This window comes from Branchiostoma floridae, chromosome 16 (genome assembly GCF_000003815.2).
Source record: "Branchiostoma floridae strain S238N-H82 chromosome 16, Bfl_VNyyK, whole genome shotgun sequence".
NCBI classification, from domain to species: domain Eukaryota; kingdom Metazoa; phylum Chordata; class Leptocardii; order Amphioxiformes; family Branchiostomatidae; genus Branchiostoma; species Branchiostoma floridae.
In genome coordinates this window covers 11,066,676-11,092,547 of record NC_049994.1, presented here as the reverse complement: position 1 = coordinate 11,092,547, position 25,872 = coordinate 11,066,676, and the positions used below count along the sequence as shown (strand labels likewise).

The following is a 25,872-nucleotide window of genomic DNA, read 5'->3' as shown; positions in this document are numbered from 1 at the left end:
AGTCTCTACCAGACTGACTACGCTGGCTATTATTATAGGAAGAATAATTTCACTCACTCAAGAATGATTTTCCAGGGGAGTTTTGCTATCAGAGGAGTTGGTCGGCCGCGCAGTCTCTAGATCTTCGGTGGGGAAACTTTGCGTCGAGTTTGCGTCACTGCGGGGTTCATTCACTGCGTCACTGTTTTGGTATTTTTAATAATTAATATATTGCGTAATACGTAAATGTATGACTTAGAAGACAACAAAAAGTAAGAAAATTAGTTCTTTATCTCTGAAATTCGTTATCTTTCGAACCCCGCATTGACGCAAGCGTGACGCAAGTACAGTGAGAGTGTACCTGTAGCGTGGACTGACTCCTCTTGCCAATTTCCCGATTTTTTGCCGAATTCTACGATCCCCGCACCCCCGTAGCCGTAGGAATGCCTGATGGAGGCTAGAGGATTATCGTTCTATCAGGGGGCGGGGTTTATCAGATAGGGCATCGGAAGGCGCGTGGCTGATTTTCCACCCGGCCTTGTGGTTTGATAGAGGGTATTATAGTAATAACTCACCAGTCGGCGTAACTGTGGAGAGATGGCAGTTTGATAGAAGAGTTGAAGTCGGGGATTTTTACCTTCGCTAGAACATGTAGAGGGTTCTCGTCGGGATCATAGTCGATTTGCTATACCGGTGCGTATAGCATAGTTGAAAAAGTACATACGAGTGATTCGATATATATACATATATGACGTTACATATATGACGTTATGTAAGGCCAGTGCTGGTGGAGCGATCATGAAACAACACTTTTCAAAGCACAGTACTGGTAGTATTGTGTTTTGAAAAGTGTTATTTCATGATTACTACTTTTAAAAATAGAATCGAATGTTTCGAAACCTATTTGAGGTCGCAAGGGTTGTTACGTGGACTGTCTTGTTATTGTCTGAGAAAAAAAAAACACCTGTTTAAAGAACCACAAAATGGTGTCCTCCCAATAATAACACCATCTGAAAGTCCTTTCAAGCCAGCTGAATCGTTTCCTGGTCTGTTGCCATACAGATGGTCGTTACGCGCGGCCATCATGGGAACCGGAGTGGGAGAAAGTTGGCCAGAAAATTGATGGCCACCTTGCCCCGAAGGGGGCAGGTAATATAAACACACAACCAGAAGATGCTTTCAGCTGCAACGTTCACCGATCTTATATACCAAAACTGTGAAAAAACTAAAAGATACCAAATTGCGTCAAGTAGTGATGCTGTGTTCTTGTGGAGTGTTTTTGATTGTGTTTTACCGGTGCGTTTGATTTGTGTTCTCGGGCGCATGTTGCGCGTCCCCCCAGGATGTTTCTGTGTTGTACGTGCCCTCAGCTGGCGGGCAGGCCGACGGGAAGTCCTGTGGGGCTGGGCGGGTCATGTTACCTCGGCTTGCGCGGTACGACCCATGCCCATATATGCCTGTCGGCTAGCGTACGCAGATGCCAGTACGCTGTGTTCAATCGTCCAGAGTGGTGTGTTCCGGAGCTCCCACCATACAGTGGTTATCTTGTACACTTGAGATTGAGAGTGACACGGCGATTTTCACCGGAGCTCATCACTGTCATCTGCGTCCTCACCTGTATGGAGGCAGCCATGTACATGAGCTCGGCACCCCCACCGTCACTCCACCACTACCCCTACGGGCACACGTCTCACTCAGGCCCGCAGGCGTCGCGCTACCCTCCGGTGCCCACCACGGCCGGCGGGCTGCACGCTCTCGCCGAGGCCAGCCATGTATCTATGTACTCTTCCCAGGCGATGAGCTGGTCCCAACGCCCCGAGCAGGTCTCCCTCCACAACTCGGGCATGCACGAAAACCCGTATTACGGCCAAGAACAGGACTTGTCCTGCAATAAGACCCTAGAGGAGCGAACCAACATGGCAGTGCCCACGTCTTGTGTTCTGAACTCGAACGTTGTGAACGACGACGACAGGCTGTCCTGCTCTAGTGTGTCCCCCACAAACAATAGAGAGAACTCAGGTGAGAAAAATAGTTATAACGATATATTTGTAAAGCGTTTACTGCCTCTATCGTTCTAGTCAGTAACTGTAGTAACTTTCAATCTCAGCCTCTACGTATGTAACAAATCTGTTTTCTTAACTCATTGTCATAACTTTCAAAGTTTCTGGCACATACTATAATACCCCGCAATAATTTTTTTCAAATGGCTATACACGTTCTTAACGCTTGTCTGATGTTGTCAACTTGAATTGGGCCAGTGACATCGACTAAACAAAACTGGTACTTCAAGACATCGCTGTCAACAGTGAAATTATATGCCTCGTCATCCGAATTATGACACTTAGAAAGGAAGAGAAACCATGGAAACTGGATGTCGTCACTCAGCAAACATTTATAAACTTCCTAGTCGTGTGCAGTTCATCTCACGGCCATACGAGAATCGCTCCCCGTCCGTTTATCATGTACTTGAGACCGCTTGGCACGGATGTGTGTGACCGCAGAGGTGTCAGGCTGTAGTGACTGTAAGCGGGCCGGGCCCAGCCCCCCAGTTCCGCCAGTTGTGACCGCGTTTCACGGGTTGACACCTCCCTTAATACAAGACTAAACAGACCTGTGGATAACCCCCATCTCACAAGTTTTCTGAACTTTCTCTGTCTATTTATAATCTTTGGCATCATTTTATTGAAGATATTCGCCCTTTCAAGAACAAGAAGTTTAAAGCAGTGTACACGAGTACCAAAAACAGAAGAGGAGCGGTAGAGGTTACCATTTCACTCTACTTTTATAAAAAAAAATTGCTGTTGTTTCGTGTTGCGAAGGTAGCGGTACTTTGAATGAAGACCCAAAAGCCGCTTCGCAATGTCCAATTACGCATCTTCAGCTATCATAATCGAGACAAGAAGGTTTCGTTTGTTTGTTTTCTATGAAGAGGAGGGTATACTAGTACCCAAATCATTTGGATTTTTTTTCACTTTTCACTTATGTTTGGACACGTTACAATGCTTATCCTTGGTATTTTTCAAAACTTCCTTAACTCAATGCATCTAATCTTAAGATTTGATTACAAGTATTCAACAATAAAGTTTTCTTTGAAGATGTAATTTTGCGGAGATCGGGTTGTGTGGATGATTGAAGTTTAGTAAGCCATGTGAGAACTCCACGGTGTTCTCTGTGGGACGAATCCAGCGCTTCATTTGAACAAGTCTGACCCCTGCCTTACCCCTCATTTCGGTTTAATTACAAAGTACGTGGGCGATCTTCTCCCAAACACAGTCACAGCGGATATACCCACATCTGCGCATTACCACGCTCTACTGACACTGTCGGGTCCCTCCTCACAAGCGGTGGGCTTTTATTTTCTCCGCTGTGTCCAAACAACATTTCTACAACAAGACCCGGAGTGACGTTTGGAGATACATGGGGAGGAGAACTTTGGAATTCTTGGCGATAGCAAACGGAGTTCAACAGGGAAACACTAGCAAGCGCGACGCTTAGTGAAGAAAATGGCAGCGTTGCACGTTGATAAAGTAAACAGCGATAAATCTGAATCAATTTCTGATATCGAACATTAGAAACGTGCATCTGATGTTAAATCGTTTCGCTGTCAACGATGCATGATCGGTTATGTTTTGATAGCGTCAGAAGAACTCTACTCTACTCTACTCTCCTCTACTCTACTCTACTCTACTCTACTCTACTCTACTCTACTCTACTCTACTCTACTCTACTCTACTCTACTCTACTCTACTCTACTCTACTCCTCAACTCTACTCTACTGTACTCTACTCTACTCTAGTACTCTACTCTACTCTACTCTACTCTACTCTACTCTACTCTACTCTAGTACTCTACTCTACTCTAGTACTCTACTCTAATCTACTCTACTCTACTCTACTCTACTCTACTCTACTCTACTCTACTCTATTCTGATAAAAATTTACCTTTGAATAGTACAGTTCACGAACGATTCTCAGAATGAACATTTCGGCTTTCTGATATTTGGTGCGTACATCTGTAGTCTAGTGTACTTCTTCAATGTGTCTCATATTCTGCTAGCCTGTGGTAGACAATTTCTCGCTGTCTGGAGCGTATTGGATCTCCCCACCTAACCAGTGGAAAGGGCATGCTAGTATTCTACACGGATAAAGTGAAGATGACCCTAAACGTGTTCTATTATGGTGGTATCGTAACTCACAGCTGCAGCAACGCCCCATCTACACTTAATTCTAAAAGAAACATCAAGTTGAGCGGCGTGACTTTGTTCCTGTCGTTATTGAATCTTAGTGATCTCTGATGACCAATGAAGAAGACGCCGTGTATATTTGTCTTGCCGCGGCCTAGTTTCTGTAACAGACCACGGGAACGGTCTGAACCGGAAACAGGGGACGGCGACCCACAGATTCTCCGTGTATATTTGTCGAAGCAAATGAATGGGTATCTGTGTGTGGGACACCTTGTGAGGGAGGGCGGGTCTCTAGTGGGGGAGGGGGGCGGCGTCTCCGCTTTCATCATGCAAAACGTCGTCCGTCACATGTACATCAAACACAACCTAAAGACAGTGTATGAACATGAAACACTCGTGGTAAGAGGGTAAGGACTCACATGAAATGTCATAGTTATACCATGAGACCATTTCTAAAATTCATTCAAGCGGGGATTTCATGTAACGGTGCTAACTCTCTCCGCCTTTGAACTTCAAGTACATGTACTTTTCTCTCTCTCTCTCTCTCTCTCTCTCTCTCTCTCTCTCTCTCTCCCCTCTGTCTTTAACTCTATCTATCTACCTCTCTCCGATTGGAATAAAGTCGCTCTTCTGTCGACAAAATTGACGTCAATTAAAGTAGGAAAATACGGAAGTTCTTGTGAATATTTGTACCAGCAGAATAGGGAACATCATAAAGTTATGTAAGAACGCAAGTGACTTGAAAAATACACACATATACTAGTAAACATCCGCCAAATAGCACTAACAGCAACTGGATATGATTTTGGAAACAGTCAGACGTTTCAGATAACATCTTTCGTCAGTGACCTATCTTATTACCTGGATGTCTAACCTTCATCGACATATGAAGATAATTTCTGACACAGTATACCGCCTACCAAGAAGTCCCGTCTCGAGCCACTGACAACAGGATCTGTGATTCAGTGAAGACACTAATGATCACTGATGTGAAGAAGTTGATATACCCTGGTATCCAGAGAACAGCGCTCGCGGCTACGGTTCTTTCCCGGGCCGCTAGCAACATAGCCCCGTAAACCGACTTTAGCCGGCCCGGGGAGATACGCCTACTGCGTGAAGGCGTAAACTCCCATAGCCGGCTAAGTTGTACTCTGATATCCAGGGTAAAGTTGATATAGACATCGAACAATCAGGTGTAAGTTCTGTAACAACTAATGGTAGCTGGTGCGTGGCGTCCCGGTGACCGCAATCAGTCGTTATCAAGATGAACTGCCATAGGCAAATTCGAATTCAAAATCACAGTCACAACAGATTTGAGTCATCCCAGAAGAGCCAGTTTATCTTCTTTTTTTTTTTCAGAAAAAGAAGAGCTAGAAAAGGAAGTTCGACTTTCGGAGCAAAGTTCATTAAAAAGTGCTATAGAGTAATGCTAATGAACGCTAAGATTTTAATTAAGATTTAATTAAGTGATGTTTAATTGAGAGTGATGTTTCTATTTCTGTGTACTTCTGCTTTTGAAAAAAAAAACAGATATCGCTGACGCGCCATAACCAGAAGTCACGAAAATATTAGAAAACGGAAGTGAATCATTCGGAATCTAACTGATAACCCAAGGTCAAGGAACTGAAGGAAGTAAGTTTCGTCTTTAATCTTTAATCGTCTCAAGGACGTCAAAATTCCCTTGTCATCAAATGATATATTTGAGTTGCAACTTTTAGACACACACACACTAAGATGCTAGGAGGGGTACCTTTCCCAATCCCTCTTTGGAAACTTACACTTAGAATGGAGCATTAAGCCGATATCAAATATTGTCTGCACCAGTTTATTGCGTCTTTCAAAATGTCATCAAAGACTTGCATAATTACAGATTCTCTCCGAAATGCTGCGTCAGGCCTAACTTAAGCTGACGTTATTCTTAAAATGCCTGTCACCGTTAACGTTTGAGTAGTCTATCTCTGCATTCTGTACAGTAGTAACAGCCTCTTTCAAACAATTGTATGAATCATAGTCTAAGATACTAGATTAGATATAACGGGCGTTATAAGACGACCAAGCGATTTTTTCCTTACATCACGCTAGAAGACTTTGCCCTGTGGGTACAGGGCCTGGCGATGTGCCATGGACATGTCATCGGTTTAGGGAGGGATAGGAACTGTTGTATATATCTTAACCCGGCTAATGTACTTCTCTAAAACGTGCAGGGATTCTACAGGAGTGTCTTCAACATTCTTACGTGTTCGGTTTGAATATCTAGTTGAGGCTGTGTCGATGTAACGTTTTTGATATTCGTTTTGGACATTTCATATTCTACACCCGGCGCGCAAGATTTGACAACTTCGAACTACAGATATACACCATAGGACCTGGGGGAAAGCCAGACGTGTCCAGATCTTTAAAATGCCATATGGCACAGTCAATATCGGAATGCCAATATTCCTGAACTGTTTGAACTTGTTGTAACAGACACCAATACATGTTTCCCCTTGACTTTGATTAGTTCTGATATAAATGACACCGGTAGTAAACCTACATGTGACCGAACGTTCTGTGGAACGCCTCTTACACCTCCAAATATCACTAGGTCGGTGACCTCTGTACACATGTACGACCTCGGTGCGACCTAAAATTTGACAGAGAGCTCAGCGAATTTCATAGATAGAAAACAAACCTTCGTACGATTTCTTTGTTTTGTTGTCTTTTCAGTGACACCTAAAAAGTTTTAAATCTTGCACGATGCTAGTACTGTATTCCCGGTCACACTAGTTAGGGCCCGGTCACATACGTCGTGCGATCGTCGTACGATTTTGATGCCATTTCAAGCAGACTGTGACAGCCACCTACTTGGATCCAAAACAGCATTTTGTGTACCAAGACAGTTAAACTTTGCAGGAGACGTACATTTTTGTCCTCGAAAAATGCCCGAAGCCCGGAGTTAGCTATCGTACGACGATCGCACGACCTATGCGCCCTAAAGGGTTCACATAAATCCAATTTGGGTCGCAGTGGAGTCGCAGCGCTATCGCCATTTCGTGGAAATAGGAAGGGGGGCTGAGATGTGAGAAGGTGCCTGCGTCTATTTGGCAGATTTACTGTCTCCGTCGAAACATTGGACTGCTCGTCTGACAACCGCCTTGTCAGGGCACTTCTCAGGGGAGCGCCTCTGTGTTTTCCCAGGCTCAAGGTACGCGCTCATCTGCCAGGAACGCCACGTTTGTCACGGCGGAGAGCATGACTCAAACCCCGCCGGGGTCACAAAGCTCGGGCGGTGGCACTCCTAACCGTGTTACCACGGGAGTCTGATACACCTTCGGGCTCGGGCAACGCAGCTGGAAGCTTTGGCCACAAACCAGAAGGAAAAGTCGGCAGTGTTGGGTTTTAACCGTTGGGTAATATAACTTGTGGTTTGAGAGGACCTAACTCTACTGGCGTTGTTGTTACAGCTTGGAGGTTTTCGTCAATATTCCCACAACTATGGAGGTCAAAACGACTTGCCTCGTCCAAGACGACAAGTCGACACTCTTAGGTTTAAACCTCTCGGTAATATGTGGTCTGGAGGACTGAACACTAAACTTGATGTTGTTACAGCTTGGAGGTTGTCGTCAATATTCCCACAACTAAGGAGGTTTAGAACGGTCTGCCTCAACATCCCACGCTCCCTAAAGTAAAAACGAATAAAACTCTGGCGCATACGCAGAAATAAAACCCATGTTGTCAGTTGTACTTGTAGGCAAAACAATAAAAACGCTATTGTTGAATTCTGAGGGATTGTACCGTTGTTTACGGAAGTGACTTATAGATACTTTAATAAAATTTACATCATTGCAAGAATTATATTGGCGACCTATCGATAGCTTTCCGTGTTAGAAAAAAAGCGGTGTTACTGACGAAAGATAACGGATGTTATTATCTGAAACGTCTAACCGTTTCTCAAAGCATATCCAGTTGCTTGAGTAATTGCAATTTGCCGTATCTTGTTATAGGGATGTCTAACCTTCATCGACGTTTCACAGGACATTGTACATGATGGTGATAGCTCATTTTTTTCTTCTTCTTTCTAACCAGACTCGAGTTTTAAGCTGGACCTGTCGGCCAAGCCGAGGAAAGAGCGCACAGCCTTCACCAAACAGCAGATCATGGAGCTGGAGAACGAGTTCCGCCATCACAACTACCTGACGAGGCTCCGCAGGTACGAGATCGCCGTCAAACTGGACCTCACCGAGCGTCAGGTGAGACATTGGATACGTCACGTTAAGCCTAACATACAGACTACGTTCGTTTGTTTCACATTATGCTTAGGTCATATTTCCAAACGTGGCCCGACCGGGCAGCTTTCGGGAACGAAAAAAATTATATAAAAGACACTTAAATACACAACGTAAAAAGAGGAGTCAATGATTTGTCTGTATGTTTTAGGTATACATTTTTATTTTTTGTGTCCTAAAACAGCCCGGTCGAGCCCCATGAAATGTGACCTAAGCACTGCCGGTAAACCCTCCTACCTCCAACCAGAGGTCTTGTGGGCACTTTGTCTGGCTCTCTTCTTGTGTCAGGGTTTCTTTATGTCGGCCAGCCCGAATTAAACAGACGTCAAAACCAGCCGAGTCAGGACCTCTGATTGGAAAGCACAAGCTCAAGGCGCAACACACTCCGACGCAGTCATTTATTTCATTTTCATTTTATTTACTTTACCAGGAAATACAGAACGCCTGCTGTCGTTTTCTGAAGGTCGCATGACCAAAAATTAATACGCTCATACGTACATTAATAGAAGTTGTAACAAACTAGTAAATCCATTCATTCAATCTTTTCTCCCTACAATCAAGCAACCATCATTCACACATTCACGCATCGCGTAGGCCTGCGGGGTTGAATATAATATCTCATGCCCCGATGTCCTTTTGATACCCGGTAGGAATCATTTCAAAGTTCGGAAAACTGATTTGACACGCCTAAATGATTTGATTTGTTTCTTCTGTGTCAATAAAGTTATTGATTTTTGTCAATAAAGATGCGATAGAGACCAGACTACATTAGCGCAATATTAGATTTATTCCATAGTTTGTACTGCGTGAAGCATGACTCAAACGTCCATACGTGAATGGGAAAGTGGTTTCGTTCACTGAACTTTGAATTTGTTTTTCTACGTGATCACTTCTTTCCAAGCAAAACAGTGACAGCGGAAGAGGGCAATGTTTTTAGTCTACCACAAGTATTGCTACAAGTGTAGAATCATTTTCCAACTTTAAGCGCTGTATGGATGCACAGTATTCCATATGGTCTGGACCGTTGGTGACCTCACTGACAACAAAACACACAAAGTGTGAAAAGATTTGTCTTTCATCGATGAAATTTTATGAGCGCTTTGTCAAATCGTTCGACCGCGGCGACGCCACAAACTTCAGTGAAACACAACACAACACACCCGTTTTCTTATTATATACTAGTAGGTTTTACTGGATGTTTCTTCCCAAAGGAATACGGTAGATTTTGTCTTTGAAGTCACACACAAATCTGATTCACGATTAAACGTTCAAGGGCGGACACATTACAGTACCGGGGGAACGAAAACGAACATGCCTGTAATTCGTAGCGACGTTCCGACCAGCGCGGACATTCTTACTAAAATTGAGATGACAACAGGAATGGGGAGTCATGACATCCAGTCCATGTTGATATCTTTGTTTTCGCGGTTGGGGACCGCCTCGTAGATACGCTACGGAGTTAACATTGCTGATTTTATCCGCCACATACCGGCTCGACTTCTCCCCAAATATTGTGATCCAAGTGCGTTTGGAGTTTACTTACTAGTATCGTATCCTGGCACGCCAATGATGAAAAATTGTCATTTCTTTTGTAACCCTTTTTTGGTCAGAAAACTGTCTCCCACAGTCTTTGATAAACTACATGTACTTAACTACATGTACATAGAGAAATGATATGAGATTGATAAAATAGTACGCTAGAAGCATATGTTATTCGAGAGAATTTCGAAAATTTTGTCGTGAAGTTTGTCGTACAAAGACATTTTCTCGTCACAATAACAAATTGAAATATCTGGCGTACATAGCATAAATGCTTTCACGTGCATTTGTGTGTTAGGGTTCACATTTTAGAGATACCAGCTGGTTATAACTTCTGAGCGTTACCTTTTTATAACTCATCTAAATTCCATAACTGTTACGTGGCTAGCAAGGAATAGCGCTCGCCAAGTTAGCAATGCAAGTATGTGGGCATTTCCGCATTGCCCGAAGTATTTCGTCCCAATAAATGGTACAAAGTTCCCAAAGTTTTACTTTCGAGTTTCGACGCTTTTGAAGCGTGCATTTTTTTGGCGTATTTATTGAAAAATACGTAGAATAATACGAATATAGGTACGTCCGAAGACAAAGTGACGGCGGTGACAAAGTGCCGCTCATACAAATATTGAAAATAATATATTAGCGTGTAATTCTTCGTAGGATGATACCAAAAGCGCTTACACTATGTTATCATAAAACTTCCTGTACGTCGAAGCTTTTTCAGGTATCACAGAACCCTTTCCCGCATGTAAAACGGCAGGTACCAAAAACAGTTGGAGCTCACAAATTGCTATTACGGTACCGATGTAGTCATAGTAAATATACGTATGCGGAACTCGGCATTTTTGTATATCTTGTTTCCCTCGTTCCCAGACTGTAAACGGTCATTATTTCAGTGGTTGAACTTTTACAAGTTAGGCGGGTAAAGTTTTGTCTGAACGATCTCGTCACCCTCCCAAGACCACCGTGACTTGCATTGCTTGATAGATGGCGAGGATGTCATTGCTTGGGCTGATGGGCTGATGACTAACTCGGCACCGCCTCCACGCACCTGATGCACCAGGGCTCTTGGTGTCCATGAAGTCATGGATACCACCCTAGTTATTCTACAGGGACTCGCATAAGCTTTCAAACCGGGGCCCGCCCAGGATGTTTGCGGAAACGAAAAATAAGAGTGTTTTGCAAGGAATGTACGCAGATTATGCCCATGACTAATTTTGTTTACGCTCTGTGTGTTTTGTTGCCTTTTATATCATATTTTTCGTTTCTGAAAGCTACCCGGCCGGGCCCCGGGTTGGGAATTGGGACCGAAGCCTATTAGAGTTACCAACTGGGTATGGGATGGTACCCAGGGTATATATATACCCAGGGTACCCAAGCAAGTATATAGATGGTACCCCGAAGCATAGGAGCAAACTGATCATCATGTCTCTGCCCAATGTCCCTTGTTGGATTACCAACGTTTTAAGTATTCTCTTTTTGAAATACAAACACACACAGCAACAGCAACAACAAACGATCTATTAATTCTAAATTGTTATCCTTGTAGTGGACCAGAGAGGTAATAGTAGCACGGGGGTTACAATAATTCACTTTTTTAAATCTCCACAAGTGAATTTGAACCAGACTGGAAGACTTTACATCTGCCCAAAATTCGTTCTTGACCTTGTGGCTTCAGAGGTCATCAGGATTAAGAGGTTGGATGACTGGACGACACGAAGATTCGTGTGACCTTCTCATTTGGAAGGTCAGAGGAGCCGTGATGGACAGAATGTCACCTATGCACGTTCTGGAAATTCGAACGTTACACCGATTCGTCATGCCCACGCCTTGTGTTGATACCCTGTCACAAAGTCGTCACTCTTTTTACCTTTTACAACTTTTGTCCTCTGGTGTTATTCGGGGACGATAGAACACCGTTCGTATATGGCCTCCTCTCCTTCGGTCGGGTTGGGGTTTTGTGCGCGTTAAAATTTGCGCGTTAAAACTTGCGCGTTAAAAACCTGCGCGTTAAAATATGCAAATTAGCTGATTCCCTGAGGATTTGAAAACTTTTTTGCAGTTTTAAACTTAAAAGCTTGAAGAAGATAACACAAAATGAAATTAAGTATCATATTGTTGCATTCTAGAGTACAAATATCCCTTTCCAGGAGTTTTAAAGTGATTTTTAAACATTAAGTTTTAACGCGCAACAAAGGTTGATATTTGCATGTGAAACAATCTGCTTGAAAAAAGATGAAATGAAGCTTGTAGAATGGAAAAAAGCCTCAAGCACTTATATCTTATGATATAAAGCCTCACACTAGTAATTTTTCCATGCATTCGTGTCTAATTCAAGTGATTTTGAAATCTTCTGGATATGTAAATTAGCCTATTCCCAAGGGACCTAAAAATTAGGGGCTTTTCAAACCAAAAATTCAGGTAACAGATGTAAAATCATATAATGGGGTCATATTTTTCTGCCTAAGAATTTCTCAATGCACAACTTAATTTTTTAACGCGCAGATTTATAACGCGCGCGCAGATTTTTAACGCGCAGAAAACCCGTTCCCCTTCGGTCAATATTAGACAATATTGACCATGGTAAAATCCTAATTTATATCAGCCCTACAGCTTCGACAATAGCTAAACAGTCCTATACGAGAATATCGATATCAGTCTCTGCCACGTAGGGCACATCTGTAAGCTGACTCAAGTCTGTTAACTACAAAGTTCTTTTCTCAGGATCTGCAACTACATTCTGTGACCTAAATTTTCCCGTTTTGTGAAAGCAGGAGATATTGTTGCTGCTATTGTCGCTCTAAATAGACGGGATAGGGACATTTGTGTTGTGAAGAGAATCCCTATCAATCATAGTTGACAGACAGCACAGACAGAAATAAATATGTCTGTAAAGGAAAGTGGGGCTTCTTCGTAAGGTGCTCTTTCTATAACATGTCTGCAAATGCCCCTGAGTTTATTTTATAGTTCACATTGCTGTACAGTCAAATCTGCTAAAGAAAAGCCCCGAAAATCTAGTCTTTGTGTAACGATACACACTACAAACATGACTCTTAATGCTTTTGTAAATAGGAGTCATAATAATGCCAAGGACAGAAAAGAAGTGGTCACATTATGTAGAGTTGGACACTTATACAGGCTTGTAGTTGTACAATTCAGGAACATGTGGATGCAACGTATCGGTTATTTCAGTAGCTTCATAAAGATTTTTTTGACAGTATACGTATAGTGTTTCTTTACAAATTTCTTTATCATATCTTCTCTAGAATCTTATCATGACAGATTAACCTTGAGGTTGACCCTGACAGTTCAGAAATCTCTCAGTAAGAAAACAAACTCAGACACTATAATCGGTGTGCATTACGGCGTACTATAGGTGGATATATAGCTACAGAATAGTAAGGGCACGGACCAGAAAAACAAAAACAAAACTCAAAAGAACATGGAAAACTTAAATATTCATTTTATTTATGATATTTCATCCAGTTTTCTAAAAGACAGGCGTCTCGGCTTTCTAGTCACCATGTCTGTACAGCAGCGTGTGTCACCCGTGGCCATATGTCCCAGTCAATCACTCCTTACACAGACACCATAAATATTTTCATCACTTTTATGTGACAAAGAGGTCGTGAGTTCTGCTGTCATGGCTGGGTTTGGGCGAGGGGACCCGTCGGGTTCCCTCTGAGCGCTCCAGCCATGCGCGGCATTCATAACACGGGGGCACATCAACAATGACACTGTCTGTCTTCATTTGGGGACACCAAGGTTTCACATTTCAGCTTTCATCTCCAATTTTGTTTCACCCCAAACTGTCCCGTGCATATATATGTTTCTCCTAATTTCTATTAACACCCTTTTCGTTTAGTGTAACACTCAACGAGTAGGCTGTTAATAGAAATCAGAAGGAGTGTGTACATGTATGATGATTCGTATCAGGTTATGATTTATGATCACATAACTCGTTCCATCACACTGTGCAAACATTCAGTGACGCCCGTACGTGTGCATTTGACGGGGAATGCAGAGGGGAAACCTCGCCATGTATGGCTATTGTAGTCTGTAAATACACGAGTTCGGTTTACACTTGGCCTGTTTGTCGTTTGCCAACGGTTTGGTAGTGGGTAAAACAATAAGCGCATTCGTGGTTCCGAGTACGCATGTGTAGAGACAGGGATTCTGGGTAATGGCGTCAGTAATGTGTCAAATGTGAAGTCCTTTGACTTGATAATGTTTCTCATCTCGACCATTGTCTCAGTTTGCCCAGACGTGCTTTATTTATGTCTCAGGGGCCCTTACCTTTGACACATTACCCACAATTCCTTTCGCTGCACATACGCACTCGGAACCACGACCTGTGTGTCGTACTAAAACAACGCAGTTGTACATTTTGATTCTGGAATCCCTAGCGCCGACATTGTGAGATTTTCCAAGCATAAATCCTACCGAACTAAGTCATGAATTGGGGTTGCCGCCTTTTTTTATATCTATTTGTTGTATTGTTCTAACTGAGAATAGTGACTTGTTTACTATATAGGTGTTTTATTGTCGGCTAGAGATGAAGTGCTTACTTTTTTGTCTTCCTCTCTCGTTCAAGGTCAAGGTGTGGTTCCAGAACCGGCGGATGAAGTGGAAGAGGACGAAGGGCGGAGCGGCCATGAGGGACAAGGAGGCCCTGAAAGAACTTCTGCCTCGCGACCCTGACCTTGAAGATGATCCGCCATGTTTGAACGGAGACCATGTACACAACAGCTAGTACCCATAATACTCCTTCCCATCGTACACCGCTTCGGTATGAATTTTGCAGTCGCAACCCACCGGAAAACATATTTTGTATTTTTAAGAGTCGTCTATACCTTGATCCTAGGTCTAGTGACTTTTCACACTAGAAGAAGACGATGGATTGTTTTCGAAAGAAATCTTACAAATCGTCACTGATTTTAAAGTTAGTAGTTTCTCACATAACGCATTGACGTTAGCTAGAACGTGTTCATTCCATGTAAATAGTAAAGATAAGGTGTTGATGACAGCAGAGCTAATCATCAGTAATTGTAGCTTGTTTATGGAATATTTCAATTGTTCTCGTGATGCCACGTAACATCACGCGAGAATTAAGGAGTTCAGGCGGTACATGTTCATCACATTTGAATTTTTGACGGAGCTTAGAATAACTGATGTTGTAGTTTTCTTTTGTTTTACTGAGTTATAATTAATTGTATTATCAACTGAGCTCTTTTGCCTTTGTATGTTTTAGTCTTGTGACCTACAAGGTGTAAGAAATGATCGGTGAATTCATTATCATTGATAAGCAACACAGCATGGAGAAAAAGTGGTGGAAAATTGGTCATGTTGCGTTCTAATCGTCCTAGTAGTGCCCACATTTCACAGTCATTTGTCGGTACAATTTGGGGCATGTATATATACGTATTACTAGAGCTATGTGTGTGGCAGTTTTAATGGAGCCCCGAATGTGATACCACGCCAGCTGCCAATGACGGACTATTTTCATTGATGCTGTCTTCCCGCCAAATTTTATGTCCCACTGTCAGTATGGCGGCTATTTAAACATTGGTATGCTATATGTGTGTGGGAAAAGTAGCTGTAACATTGCTAAGTATGTGTCAGGTGGGATCGGATTATTCTAGGCTTGTTTGCTATGGTGTGGTCATCACAACGAGCAATTCTGTTGCCGCTCATGTTTCACGTGAGTAACAGCTATTATTGCCATCTTCAAACTCTTTTTATGTGAAATACATGTACCGTCATCTTTGAAATTATGTTGGGTTTAATGTTCTTTTTTTATCGAAACATTCAAGTACAATACATGATGACGACATACTCAAGCTTTCTGCTTATTTTCGTGTCGCTATCGACAGAGTACATTGCAAAAGTACATAGCAAAGATAGCAAAGAAGTACTAAAACACAAATAAACCACAGAAATACTGTACAACAAATTATGTAAAATAAACCACATAACAATCATGACATGTAAGAAAAATGAAATTGACTGTACAGGTGAATTGTTAGCCTGATTTGAGTTTGCGTTACACAGACTAGTGAATTGTGAGCAGGTACTACAAGGCTGGTAGGATGGAAGTTTTGCTACTCAGATCTTTTGGTTCTTGTTAGCGGTTTTCAAAACACTGAATCTTTGGAGGGTTGACACTACTTGGGAATTAAACAGCTGCGACGTTGTAAATGGACCAGTGAAACTGTATCCAGATAATGAGAATCGACCGTGTTGTTGTAAGGTGGAAACCCTGTCAACAGCGGACTAAGAAAAATGCCGGTTTGACCCTATAACAGAGATAACCCGCTCTCCACTGATCTCTTCAGTTTACGTTTCGCCTCTGCACCTGTCAGCATTTGTTTTCACCCGTCTGTGTTCTACTGATACCAACTTGTTTAGTTACACATGGTGTATGGAGGCATGTTTATTGTTGTACCTTGTACTTTCTCATGTTTCTTATGTTGCATAGTTCGGACTATGGACAATAATGCACTATTGTAAATACATGTTTGTGTACCGGAAAATATCATTGGCGTCTGTGTTGTTTTGACCGTGATATTGCTTTGGGAGGTGTCAAGGATTAAATATACTTTAATATAAAGGTTTCCACCCATCTACTCATCCCATATCGAGCTTTTTATGGTTATTAGAGACAATATATATGTTTCGTGCTATGAAACCCTTTGCTATATCTACTCTGCTCTGCTCTTAGTCCATGGGCCAGGTCCCCCAAAATGGCCATTTGGTACCAAACAAAGAGGGACAAAGGGTGACTTAGTTTTTTGAAAAGGTTGATTCCTCTACTTCATTGTTTTGCATGATAACCATGTCAGATGCCCAGCTTTATAGGAATTATCTTCTCTACTCTTTTTCTCTCCTCTAATTCTTCTCTAATTCTTCTCTTCTCTTCTCTTCTCTTCTCTTCTCTTCTCTTCTCTTCTCTTCTCTTCTCTTCTCTTCTCTTCTCTTCTCTTCTCTACTCAGTACTCTACTCTACTCTACTCCACTCTACTTTTATGCATGTTAAAGTCATGGGACTGCACATCAGTTTGTTACTTTTGGGGTTCCACTCCGTTGTTTTCTGGGCGATCTGTACTGTATAGGTCGATAACATAGTCTCTACCCTGGATGCCAGACTGTTTCCAGGGCTTTCACAGCCCACCTCCGCTCTAAAAGCCTATGGACAACATCATGCCCGAAAGAAATTCTACAGCTGGGACCCTGATATGAAACGTGCAAGATAGATATTATTGAGATCGGGCTGGGGGTCTGGTATCCAGGCTAGACCCTGATATGAAACTTGCAAGACAGATATTATTGAGATCGGGTTCGGGTCTGGAATCCAGGATACCTGTATAGGGTCCATCACTGGGCGTGCCTGGTTCCCAACATCTCGCTGTCGATCTTACCCAAACACAACACGGCTATAATTAAATCTGCCCCAGTGATAAGGGATGAGTCGGGGCACGTCGACACCACATGTGCGGTGTGTGTGCCCGGGAACACGGCCAAACCGGAGAGAAACTCTCCCACGGTGTGCATTGGCCAGGACCCCGCCGCGCCAAATCCCACCAAAAACACAAACTGGGAGCGACACGGAAGAAGGGCGAGTGAGAGCCGTTTGATTCGCGCCGACGAAAGCTTGGAGAAGAAGTCTTGCGGCCATGTGTGCGCCTCGTTTTGCACGCCCCTCGGCCCAAGAAAAACACGTTGACACTGAGTAATGGGCTTTGGATACACGATCCCGCCACACATGGCCGGGCCGGCTGCCGGTGGGAACGTGGTCGGGCCGGGAAGAGTCACGGGCCGGGGCGCTCCCCCGCCGGCACCGCAGGCCGACCAGGGTCCCCACACCGCTTTGATCGCCAGCTCCCTCCATGTGGGGAGGCCATTTCATTCCATCGTACAAGGTTATCAAGTAGAAAAAGAATGAAAGTTCCTTTCCCAGCCGAATGTGTGGTCCGAAACAGCACGCGGCCTACATACCCGACCTGTGCCGTTACCCGGGGGACATATTTGCCCTGAATCGTCGGGTACAAATCACCTGATACGGGAGAAGTCCCGGATCAACTTTTATCACCGTCCTCGTCTGTTTGATTAAGATGGATGGCACAGCGTAAGGAGAGCCTCAAAGTGTCAGAATGGTATCTCAAGTGCGATTTGAAAACGAAAGTTATGAGTTTAGTGAGTCGCATACCTGAGTATAAACTTGCACTCACTGGGACACCGACATACAAGTAGTTGAAAAATGCAATACACTTTTCAGTACCTGAACGTCTTGATCTGTTGACAAGTTAATGAACCAATGAAGTTGAAAAGGGAACTGTGCTTACAGTCGCGGAATGAATTTCTTCTTCAAACAAAATGGTCCAAGGTCTCTTCCTCACTGAGAAAAAATACTGTACTAGAATCTAGAAAGACAATTAAATATAACGGTGATAGTCAATCTCAATAAGACTAAGGCGAATTAACAAACGGAGACAAGCGAAAACAATATCGATTGCATTGTGATAATGTTATTAATTCATATTCGATAATCACACGTAGTTTTTATGTCATTGTGTCCTTTCAATTCTGAGAAAATGATCTTAAAGACTTCCTAACCTTGTCCTGCTGAGGATTTTTTTCATATTGAACTCCCCTACTGATCTGATTAGTTAATCCGCTGGTTAATTTATCAGATCAATAAAACTTGACCAATATTGTGCTGCTGCAGCAGATTTACTTCCGATGCGCTTTGCTGCGGTATGCCGCATTCAAGTGAGACTGGGCCCACATAGAGACACCTTATACGTCATGTATTAGTATATATATGATATAGATGGCCTGTGATTTTGGGGAATATCAGAGTTTTCTTTTACACAACAATTAATTGTTCTCACCTGCTGACGTTTCGACGTCTGTCAGACAGCTTCCTCCGAGCTTCTGACTGGAGTTCTGCTTCTCGCTGCTATATGATCCTACATGTAGCCGATGTGAGTGGCGCTTTTGAGAACACAACTCCAAACGTGGCTAAGTTTGTATCCCCCTCGCCCCGTTTCATCACTGGTACTGACTGCCTTGACTATCTTTTCAGAGATCTTGTGTATCTGACAATGTTCGTGTTGTCATCCTTTCCTGTGTTCCTCCAGTCTAGTCCCAAACGTTCTTCCTGTTTCCATGTACATTTAGAGACAGCTCTGATCTTTTTGTTTTCATAACTTACTTAGATTTTACTCGTATAAAGTGGACTATCGGAAAACTGCATTGCTCTCAATATATGTACATACTGTGTAAGACAATGGGTTAACGCCATCTAGCGGTTACACATATAAATGCAGGATAACGTTTAGCCGTGGGTGTAGTCTACCAGACTGACTCCTTTGGTTGCTACAAGAATGCGGTAGTAATTAAAACAAAATTAAAGGCTGACACGGCAGTTGAAAAAATATATGTAGATACTTAATACGATGAGGAACAAAAGAAGCAGAATCTTCTGTTTACATATTTTCTTGCTACAAATAACAAATACTAGTTTAACCACTTTCACAGCTTTATTAACAAATTAAAGCTTGTTATCTGGCAGTGAACGTATTGATATGCCTTTTTCACAAAAATGTTTACTAAAGAAAAACAGCCACGATTAAGGTGCTTAAACATGTACAAAAAACGTCCAACTTTTGTGACAGTACAAAATTAAACTTTTAAGCAAAAATGTTAACTTGGACTTGGAATTAAATAAATCAGTTAATACATAGTTAATACATCTACAAAGTTCTGTATCAACAAGACTTAACACAAAACATACTGAAGCACTGGAACATCTATCTCTCTACATAAACTGTAACATATAGTTTAAAAAAAAAGATTTCTCTTACATCAACATAGAGATGGTCATCTTGACTTAAAATATCAGTCTTTCCTACTCATCAATAGTGCTCTACACAAACTCTAAACTTCCTAACAGATACCAGAAAAAATAAAGATTTCTCTCCCAGCTACATACATTAGAGCTGGTCATTTTGTATTAAATGTAAGCCTTTCCTATATTACTAAAGAATAATGAATCCAGCCAAAACAAGCAATAACTGCATAAACAATGTATGCCAGTATCCATTATAACATAGTATGCTAGGATTCTTCCGACATCTATGGTTTCTCCCATATAAATTGGTAGATCTAGACAGAATATCAATATGTTTTCTTGCTAGTTCATCATAAGGATATCTGTTTATTATACTTTTTTTTTAGGTTTGTCTTCTGGCATATTTAAAAAAAATAACAATGACAGCCTTTTCAACTGTAAGTGTAAGCATATATTCTGATAAGAACAGTCCAGAGGTTCCTATTATAGTATACAATAAGCCACTGAGAAGTAGACATACACTTTTTGTTACATCTTTGGTGTCTTTTTTTGAACAGACAAGTGAAGGTACCTGTACAACTAAACCCTGCAGCACATAAGTTCATCAGTAACTTTGTACTATAATAGATTGACATTGTTTTCCTATCTTACATAAGTGAAGATCACCAAACACAGGAAGTTACAGCAAGTTGTAGCACCAGGTGGTAACTGACAGTACATAATACAGATGTCACTGAAAATCAGACATGGAGTTTTCCTATTTTAGGTTTCAGTTTATAACAGCAATACATACCTTATCTGTCACATTTCCTATGATTGAAATGCATATTTTTGGCAACAGTACCACACAAGCTGTGACAAGGCTATCTTAGGACTTTTTACTTGATTACTAACATTTGACACAAATGAAAAACTGCCACTTCATGTACATCATGTAAATTTTCTTTTTATCCCACTGTAAAAGATTCTTCCTCCTCATCTTCCCTATTGTCCTCATCATCCTCTCCTTTGATGACCTCCAGGTCCCTGCAGAACCATCCGATTGTCCGCTTCTTTCCCGCGGAGAAGCCAGAGCCGTGGACAGCGTACGGTAGTGAAACAGAGCTTACCGTTGCGAACGGACCTTCATGTCCTTCGAATCTCTTAAAGCAGTACCTTTTGATCGTGTCGTTCATGATGCTTGGAATGTCTGTGAAGCTGCGAGCGTACTCCTGTTGTAGACGGTAGTGAACGCCGGTGGCGGGAAAGTTGTTGGCATTCTCCGCGTTACGCTTCAGCGTGCCGTCCTCGAAGTTGAATATGTAAGGCTGTTGGTAGTACGCGCTGGAGCGTATGCAAACTTTCGCGTTGTCTACAAACGTGAAGACTTCCTCGTCCGAGTCTTCGTACTCGGTTTCCACGGAAGCCCAGTCGTCTTCCCTGGGGGAGTACGATTGTACGCGGAGAGTCCACTGGGTGTCAAGGGCAAGGTGGAACTCGTGTCCCCCATCAAGGTCGCTCTGCATCGTCGTGATGTTTCCCATGTGTTTGACGACCTTGACCAAGACCAGCTCGTTGTTGCAAATCGTCATTGTCGGGGAAAGTTCTACGTGTGGGAACGGTGCACTGCAAGAGGACCACCTACTTTTAGACAGGTCCAAGCAGTCCATAGTCTCCCCTTGGGTGTCACTACCACCCAGAACGTACAGTTTACCTTCTACAACTATAGAGCCGTGCATGCATCGCGCGTGTGGCATGTCGGGCAGCCTACGCCACTTGTCTTTAGGAAAGTCATAGCAGAAGGCCTGATTGGAGGGGATGCCTGTCCCGCTGTCTGTGGACGGCATTCCTACGCACCCTCCCGTGACGTACAACTTTGGCCCGTGTACCGCCACGCTCATGTATCCCATGATGTCCGCAGGAAGGTCTGTTACATGATATGTCTTACTGTTGTCAGGGTCCACTAACAGGACTTGTCCGAGGGGAACCTGAGGGTCACTTTCGTCCTCTTCTTTCCACATGTGGAGGGGAGTTGGGATGGTTCTCCAGCCACCAACAAGAACGAGCACGTCCTCAGACTTTCCCTCGCGAAGACTCACTTCTTCAGTGTTACTCTCAACTCCCTCTAGTCCCTTTACCTGTGTGTCTTGTGCAGACGTTATCATCTCCAAACATTTTCTACACTCCTTCACCAAGGTATTGGCTTGTGCTTTCTTCAAAGCACTTGTTTTGACACTTGGGAGCCTTACGGCATTAAGGATGTCAGGCAGCGCCTCCTTGCGATGTTCCATGTCATGTTCGACCCACTTTAAGACAGTGTGAAGTACATCGTCTTCACTGTTGACTCTGAGGTGGTCTTCCTTAAGGAGGTTGAGCAGCTCTGTCTGGGTGAGGTCGTTGATCTCTTCATGGGATGTTACCTGTGATAATGTCAACATTAGTTTACTTATCTACATTACTTTAGAACAGGCTTTTAGCTAGGAGGGCATCCTGGGGAAACACTACACTAAATTAAAAAGTAAAAAGACATTAGACAAAGAAATTAGATGCCCTCTTTGCAGTAGGATGCCCAGAGGATGCCTTCTTTCAAATGCTGACAAATGTCTAAATACTAAGAAAAAAAAAACAATCTTTTAGGTCTGGACAAAAATTTTACGGCCATACATTCTTGTTGGAAACAGTTCAACTTGTCAATATTGTTATTCAATCACCAATACAGGTGAACTTTCATGGAAGGAGTATGACAGTCACAATAATGTCAAATATGGAAGAAATAGTAATACGGACCTTAGACCTTAATGACACAATACTAGTGACACAAACAAAACACAGCTTGTATTGATGAGGACTATTTTAGAGCCATGCAGTAGAAAATTATATTCATCACTTCCTAGCTGTCTGATTTCTTGATAAATGAACTTAGGATAGGAAGCTCAAATTCCTGTTCCCAGCCCACCTTGGTGAAGTCTTGCAGTGCCATGTCCCACGCCTTCTTCTTTAGCGTCTCCAGATTGTACAGGTCGGCAAGACGGAGCACCCCAAGACAGTTGGAGGGGTCCAAGTTTTTCTCGATGACCTCGATACAGTACTTCTGTACATCTTCGAAGTGTAGCATGTGTGCCGCCTGTAGTATATCCTGCACATTCTCCTTCCCGATGTCGATTTCACCCGTGTATATGAAGTCCAACAGTTTGGAGAAAGATATCGAGTCCACTCCGAGGATTTTGATGACTCGCGAGTCACCTTCCACCAGCTTGCTTGACAGCATAGCCTTGAAGTACGGCGTGGAGGCCAAGACTGCGCGATGGCAGGGGAACTCTCTTCCTTCTATCTCCACGACGACGTCGAGGAATTCTCCGCTCTTCCGCTGGCTGTTGAGCTCCTCGAGGACCTGCATCTCTCGCTGGTAGTTCCGAAAGTGTCGTCCGCCCGCGTTGTCGCCGGACTTGGTGCTGTGGCTGCCCTGCGATTCGCCGTCGGTGAAGTAATCATCGCCGTAGTCGTCGTATCCCCAGTCGTGATCGTCCGAGCCGTAGTCATCGTAATCATCATAGTCGTCAAGATAATCTCCCCAAAACATCATGTCTGCTTACCTGCCGATGATGCTACCTTAGTCCTGAAATATTGAACAGAACAGAATACACAGTCATTGAAAATTGGGCATGTCGGAATTACCAAGGGGGCCCACAGAGACATCTGAAGGTAATATGTCAGAGCCAAAGCCAACATACTGCAAATGAAGAATTTTTTTGTCCCAGCCTTTTCCACAACACATACCACAAGGGTCAAGGTTGCTACTGTACATGCAGCAGTGCGCATTGTGGGTCAACACTTGAAAAGGCCCCAGAGAAAAAGATAAAACAAGTCTGGATATGTTTAATATCAAGCATGGTCTAGACAAGAACTGTTTACAAGTTAGGGGTCTTCACCTTTGACATATTACCTACAATATCTGTCGCCCACACATGCGTAGTGAACCTGTGAAAGAGCTTATTATCAGTAGAGAAGACAGTGGTACAGTATAACATCTAGTGCACCCTTATATATTTATATAAACGTATCAGCTAACCGTTAGACAAACAACAATTTGAAATAGGCTGACAAAGTGGTTTCTAATAATTTAGTCATACCCTGCTGTCTCGAAAAGGAATGACAGAAGGAAGAATGTGTCCTGAGAAACAAACATTAAGGTATGGACAAGCAATATAAAGAATACTAGATGCAAATGCAGCAAGCAAATGTTATCCACTTTCAGCAAGCCGCCCCCCTCCCCAACCATTCTCCCGCCATTAGGTCTGGAGTGTCAAATAGAAATCCTGCCTCACTCTGGCATTTTAGCGATTGTTACAACCTCAGCTACAAACGACAAGAATTTCAAACACACGAAGAAACACAATATAAACCTCGTTGACTGACGTCATCAGGACACTATAAGAATCTCCCACCTTCAAGTCTGCAGAATTCGAAGTCTGTCTCTACGGCAGAGGTCAAGGGTCGTCCCAATGTGTCAAAGGTCAAAAAATGATACCTGATTACCCAGTACGGCTACATGTCACGATTATACAGATAGCTGTTTACAAAGGGTAACGACAAGATTTTACAAAGGTGACACGAGACAACAAAAATGTTAGGCCTCCACAAAATAAGATTTTAATATTGCAGATAAAATTCGTGCAATTAAGGGTGCACAGAGACACATCAAACTAGAGTTCCACGACCCCATACCTTTGCCAAATGGGTTTAACCTTTACAACTGGTGTATGAATTGTTTGTCATTGACCATGCAAATAAGGTCTTATTTGCATAAATTATATTAGTTGATCATGTCCTCCACCCCAGTACACAATCTATGATAAGAAAAACGCTTTAATCGCATGTTCTGAGGTATTCATTTGTATAATATACGTTCAAAGATGTTCACCTTTCACTACCTTCCAAATGCTATAATTAAAATATTCCCGTCATTAACCACAATAGGGTTGTAGCACTTTCTCAGTAATCATGGAAATAAGGTCTTTATTTGCATAACATTTATCGATTTAATATTCTTCTCCTATTCTTACATTCTGATACACATGTATATCGAGTTCAACTTTGAAACCAATTCAAGCATTTTGCGTCTTCAATAAGCTAGTCTGTCCTGATAATAAATGGAATAATTTTCCTTTAAAAAATAGGGTCCAAAGATAATGCGAAATGATTTCATCCTGATTCCTTGGTTCCCAAGATTTTGCCAAAAATGAAGAGAGGGTTGGTGCCGACTGACCACAGGAACATGTGCATCAAAGTCACTTGAAAGCTACATTGTAGGCTTTCTTCAACTTCTGGTGCCAAAATATTAAGTGTTAACGCTAGTTCACCTTTATTCACTGGGTAACCTATATTCGTTGTACCTAAAAACAGGATATTTTGGGAAATCAAGTCGATGGACGATGGTTTTAAATTGCATTTTTTTCAATATATTGCAGTTTCAGACCACTGTCCGTCCACTTGATATCCCAAAATACCCGGGGGTTAAATACAACGGATAAAAGTTACCCCGCGAATAAAGGTGAACTAGCGTTACAACTTTGAGTTTCATATTTCATACATGGTAAATGTGACTTCTTGCAATCATAGTGTCATATTGTTGTAACTTAAAAGCAATAACATTTTAATTGATTTGGATTGCTTAATTTTCTGAGACCATTCCATACTTTGAATGGAAATGGCTATGGATAAAACAAATAGCATACCTAAAACTGAGCTATCAAAGTTCTGTTCAGTTCAGTTAGAGATATCTAATAAACATTTTAAAAAATATAGCAAAGAAACATCAAGTAAAGACAACAACATTGGTTACATCTTCCCTGACTTTTTATTACAAAACATGATATGCAAAAAGCTGAGCCCAATACCAAGCACCCAAATATATCGGTCCAAAATAGATATAACCTAATTCACAGACATTGACTGCTTTACTACTGAGTTAATTTTACATTTGCAATTGCCCGGCTGTATTTTGTATGTGTTGGTGAAATACTGTATACTAGTATAAGCCTTATTTTGTTTTCTTCTATGTGATGTACTAAAAGTGT

The 25,872-nt window shown here is 42.4% G+C and overlaps 2 protein-coding genes across 2 annotated transcripts; one reads left to right on the top strand and one right to left on the bottom strand.

Annotated features, from left to right (window-relative positions):
- The first annotated feature begins 1,452 nt into the window (after positions 1-1,452).
- On the top strand, positions 1,453-16,496 carry LOC118403083 (homeobox protein MOX-2-like). The gene is made up of 3 exons (XM_035801524.1): positions 1,453-1,998; positions 8,228-8,391; positions 14,558-16,496. Exons 1-3 carry the CDS (start codon positions 1,599-1,601, stop codon positions 14,714-14,716), a joined length of 723 nt encoding a protein of 240 aa, XP_035657417.1. The 5' UTR covers positions 1,453-1,598; the 3' UTR covers positions 14,717-16,496.
- Positions 16,497-19,398: 2,902 nt separating this feature from the next.
- On the bottom strand, positions 19,399-24,294 carry LOC118403081 (kelch-like protein 24). The gene is made up of 3 exons (XM_035801521.1): positions 24,241-24,294; positions 22,752-23,388; positions 19,399-22,215 (listed from the first exon to the last, which is right to left on the bottom strand). Exons 2-3 carry the CDS (start codon positions 23,376-23,378, stop codon positions 20,764-20,766), a joined length of 2,079 nt encoding a protein of 692 aa, XP_035657414.1. The 5' UTR covers positions 23,379-23,388; positions 24,241-24,294; the 3' UTR covers positions 19,399-20,763.
- Positions 24,295-25,872: the final 1,578 nt, after the last annotated feature.

Bases quoted from the DNA above. Each gene is read 5' to 3' on its own strand.
- LOC118403083 (XM_035801524.1), top strand. From the start codon at position 1,599: ATGGAGGCAGCCATGTACATGAGCTCGGCACCCCCACCGTCACTCCAC. The intron at 1,999-8,227 runs GTGAGAAAAATA...CTTTCTAACCAG, and splicing joins AAACAATAGAGAGAACTCAG to ACTCGAGTTTTAAGCTGGAC. The intron at 8,392-14,557 runs GTGAGACATTGG...CTCTCGTTCAAG, and splicing joins TGGACCTCACCGAGCGTCAG to GTCAAGGTGTGGTTCCAGAA.
- LOC118403081 (XM_035801521.1), bottom strand. From the start codon at position 23,378: ATGATGTTTTGGGGAGATTATCTTGACGACTATGATGATTACGATGAC. The intron at 22,216-22,751 runs GTGGGCTGGGAA...ACATTATCACAG, and splicing joins CACTGCAAGACTTCACCAAG to GTAACATCCCATGAAGAGAT.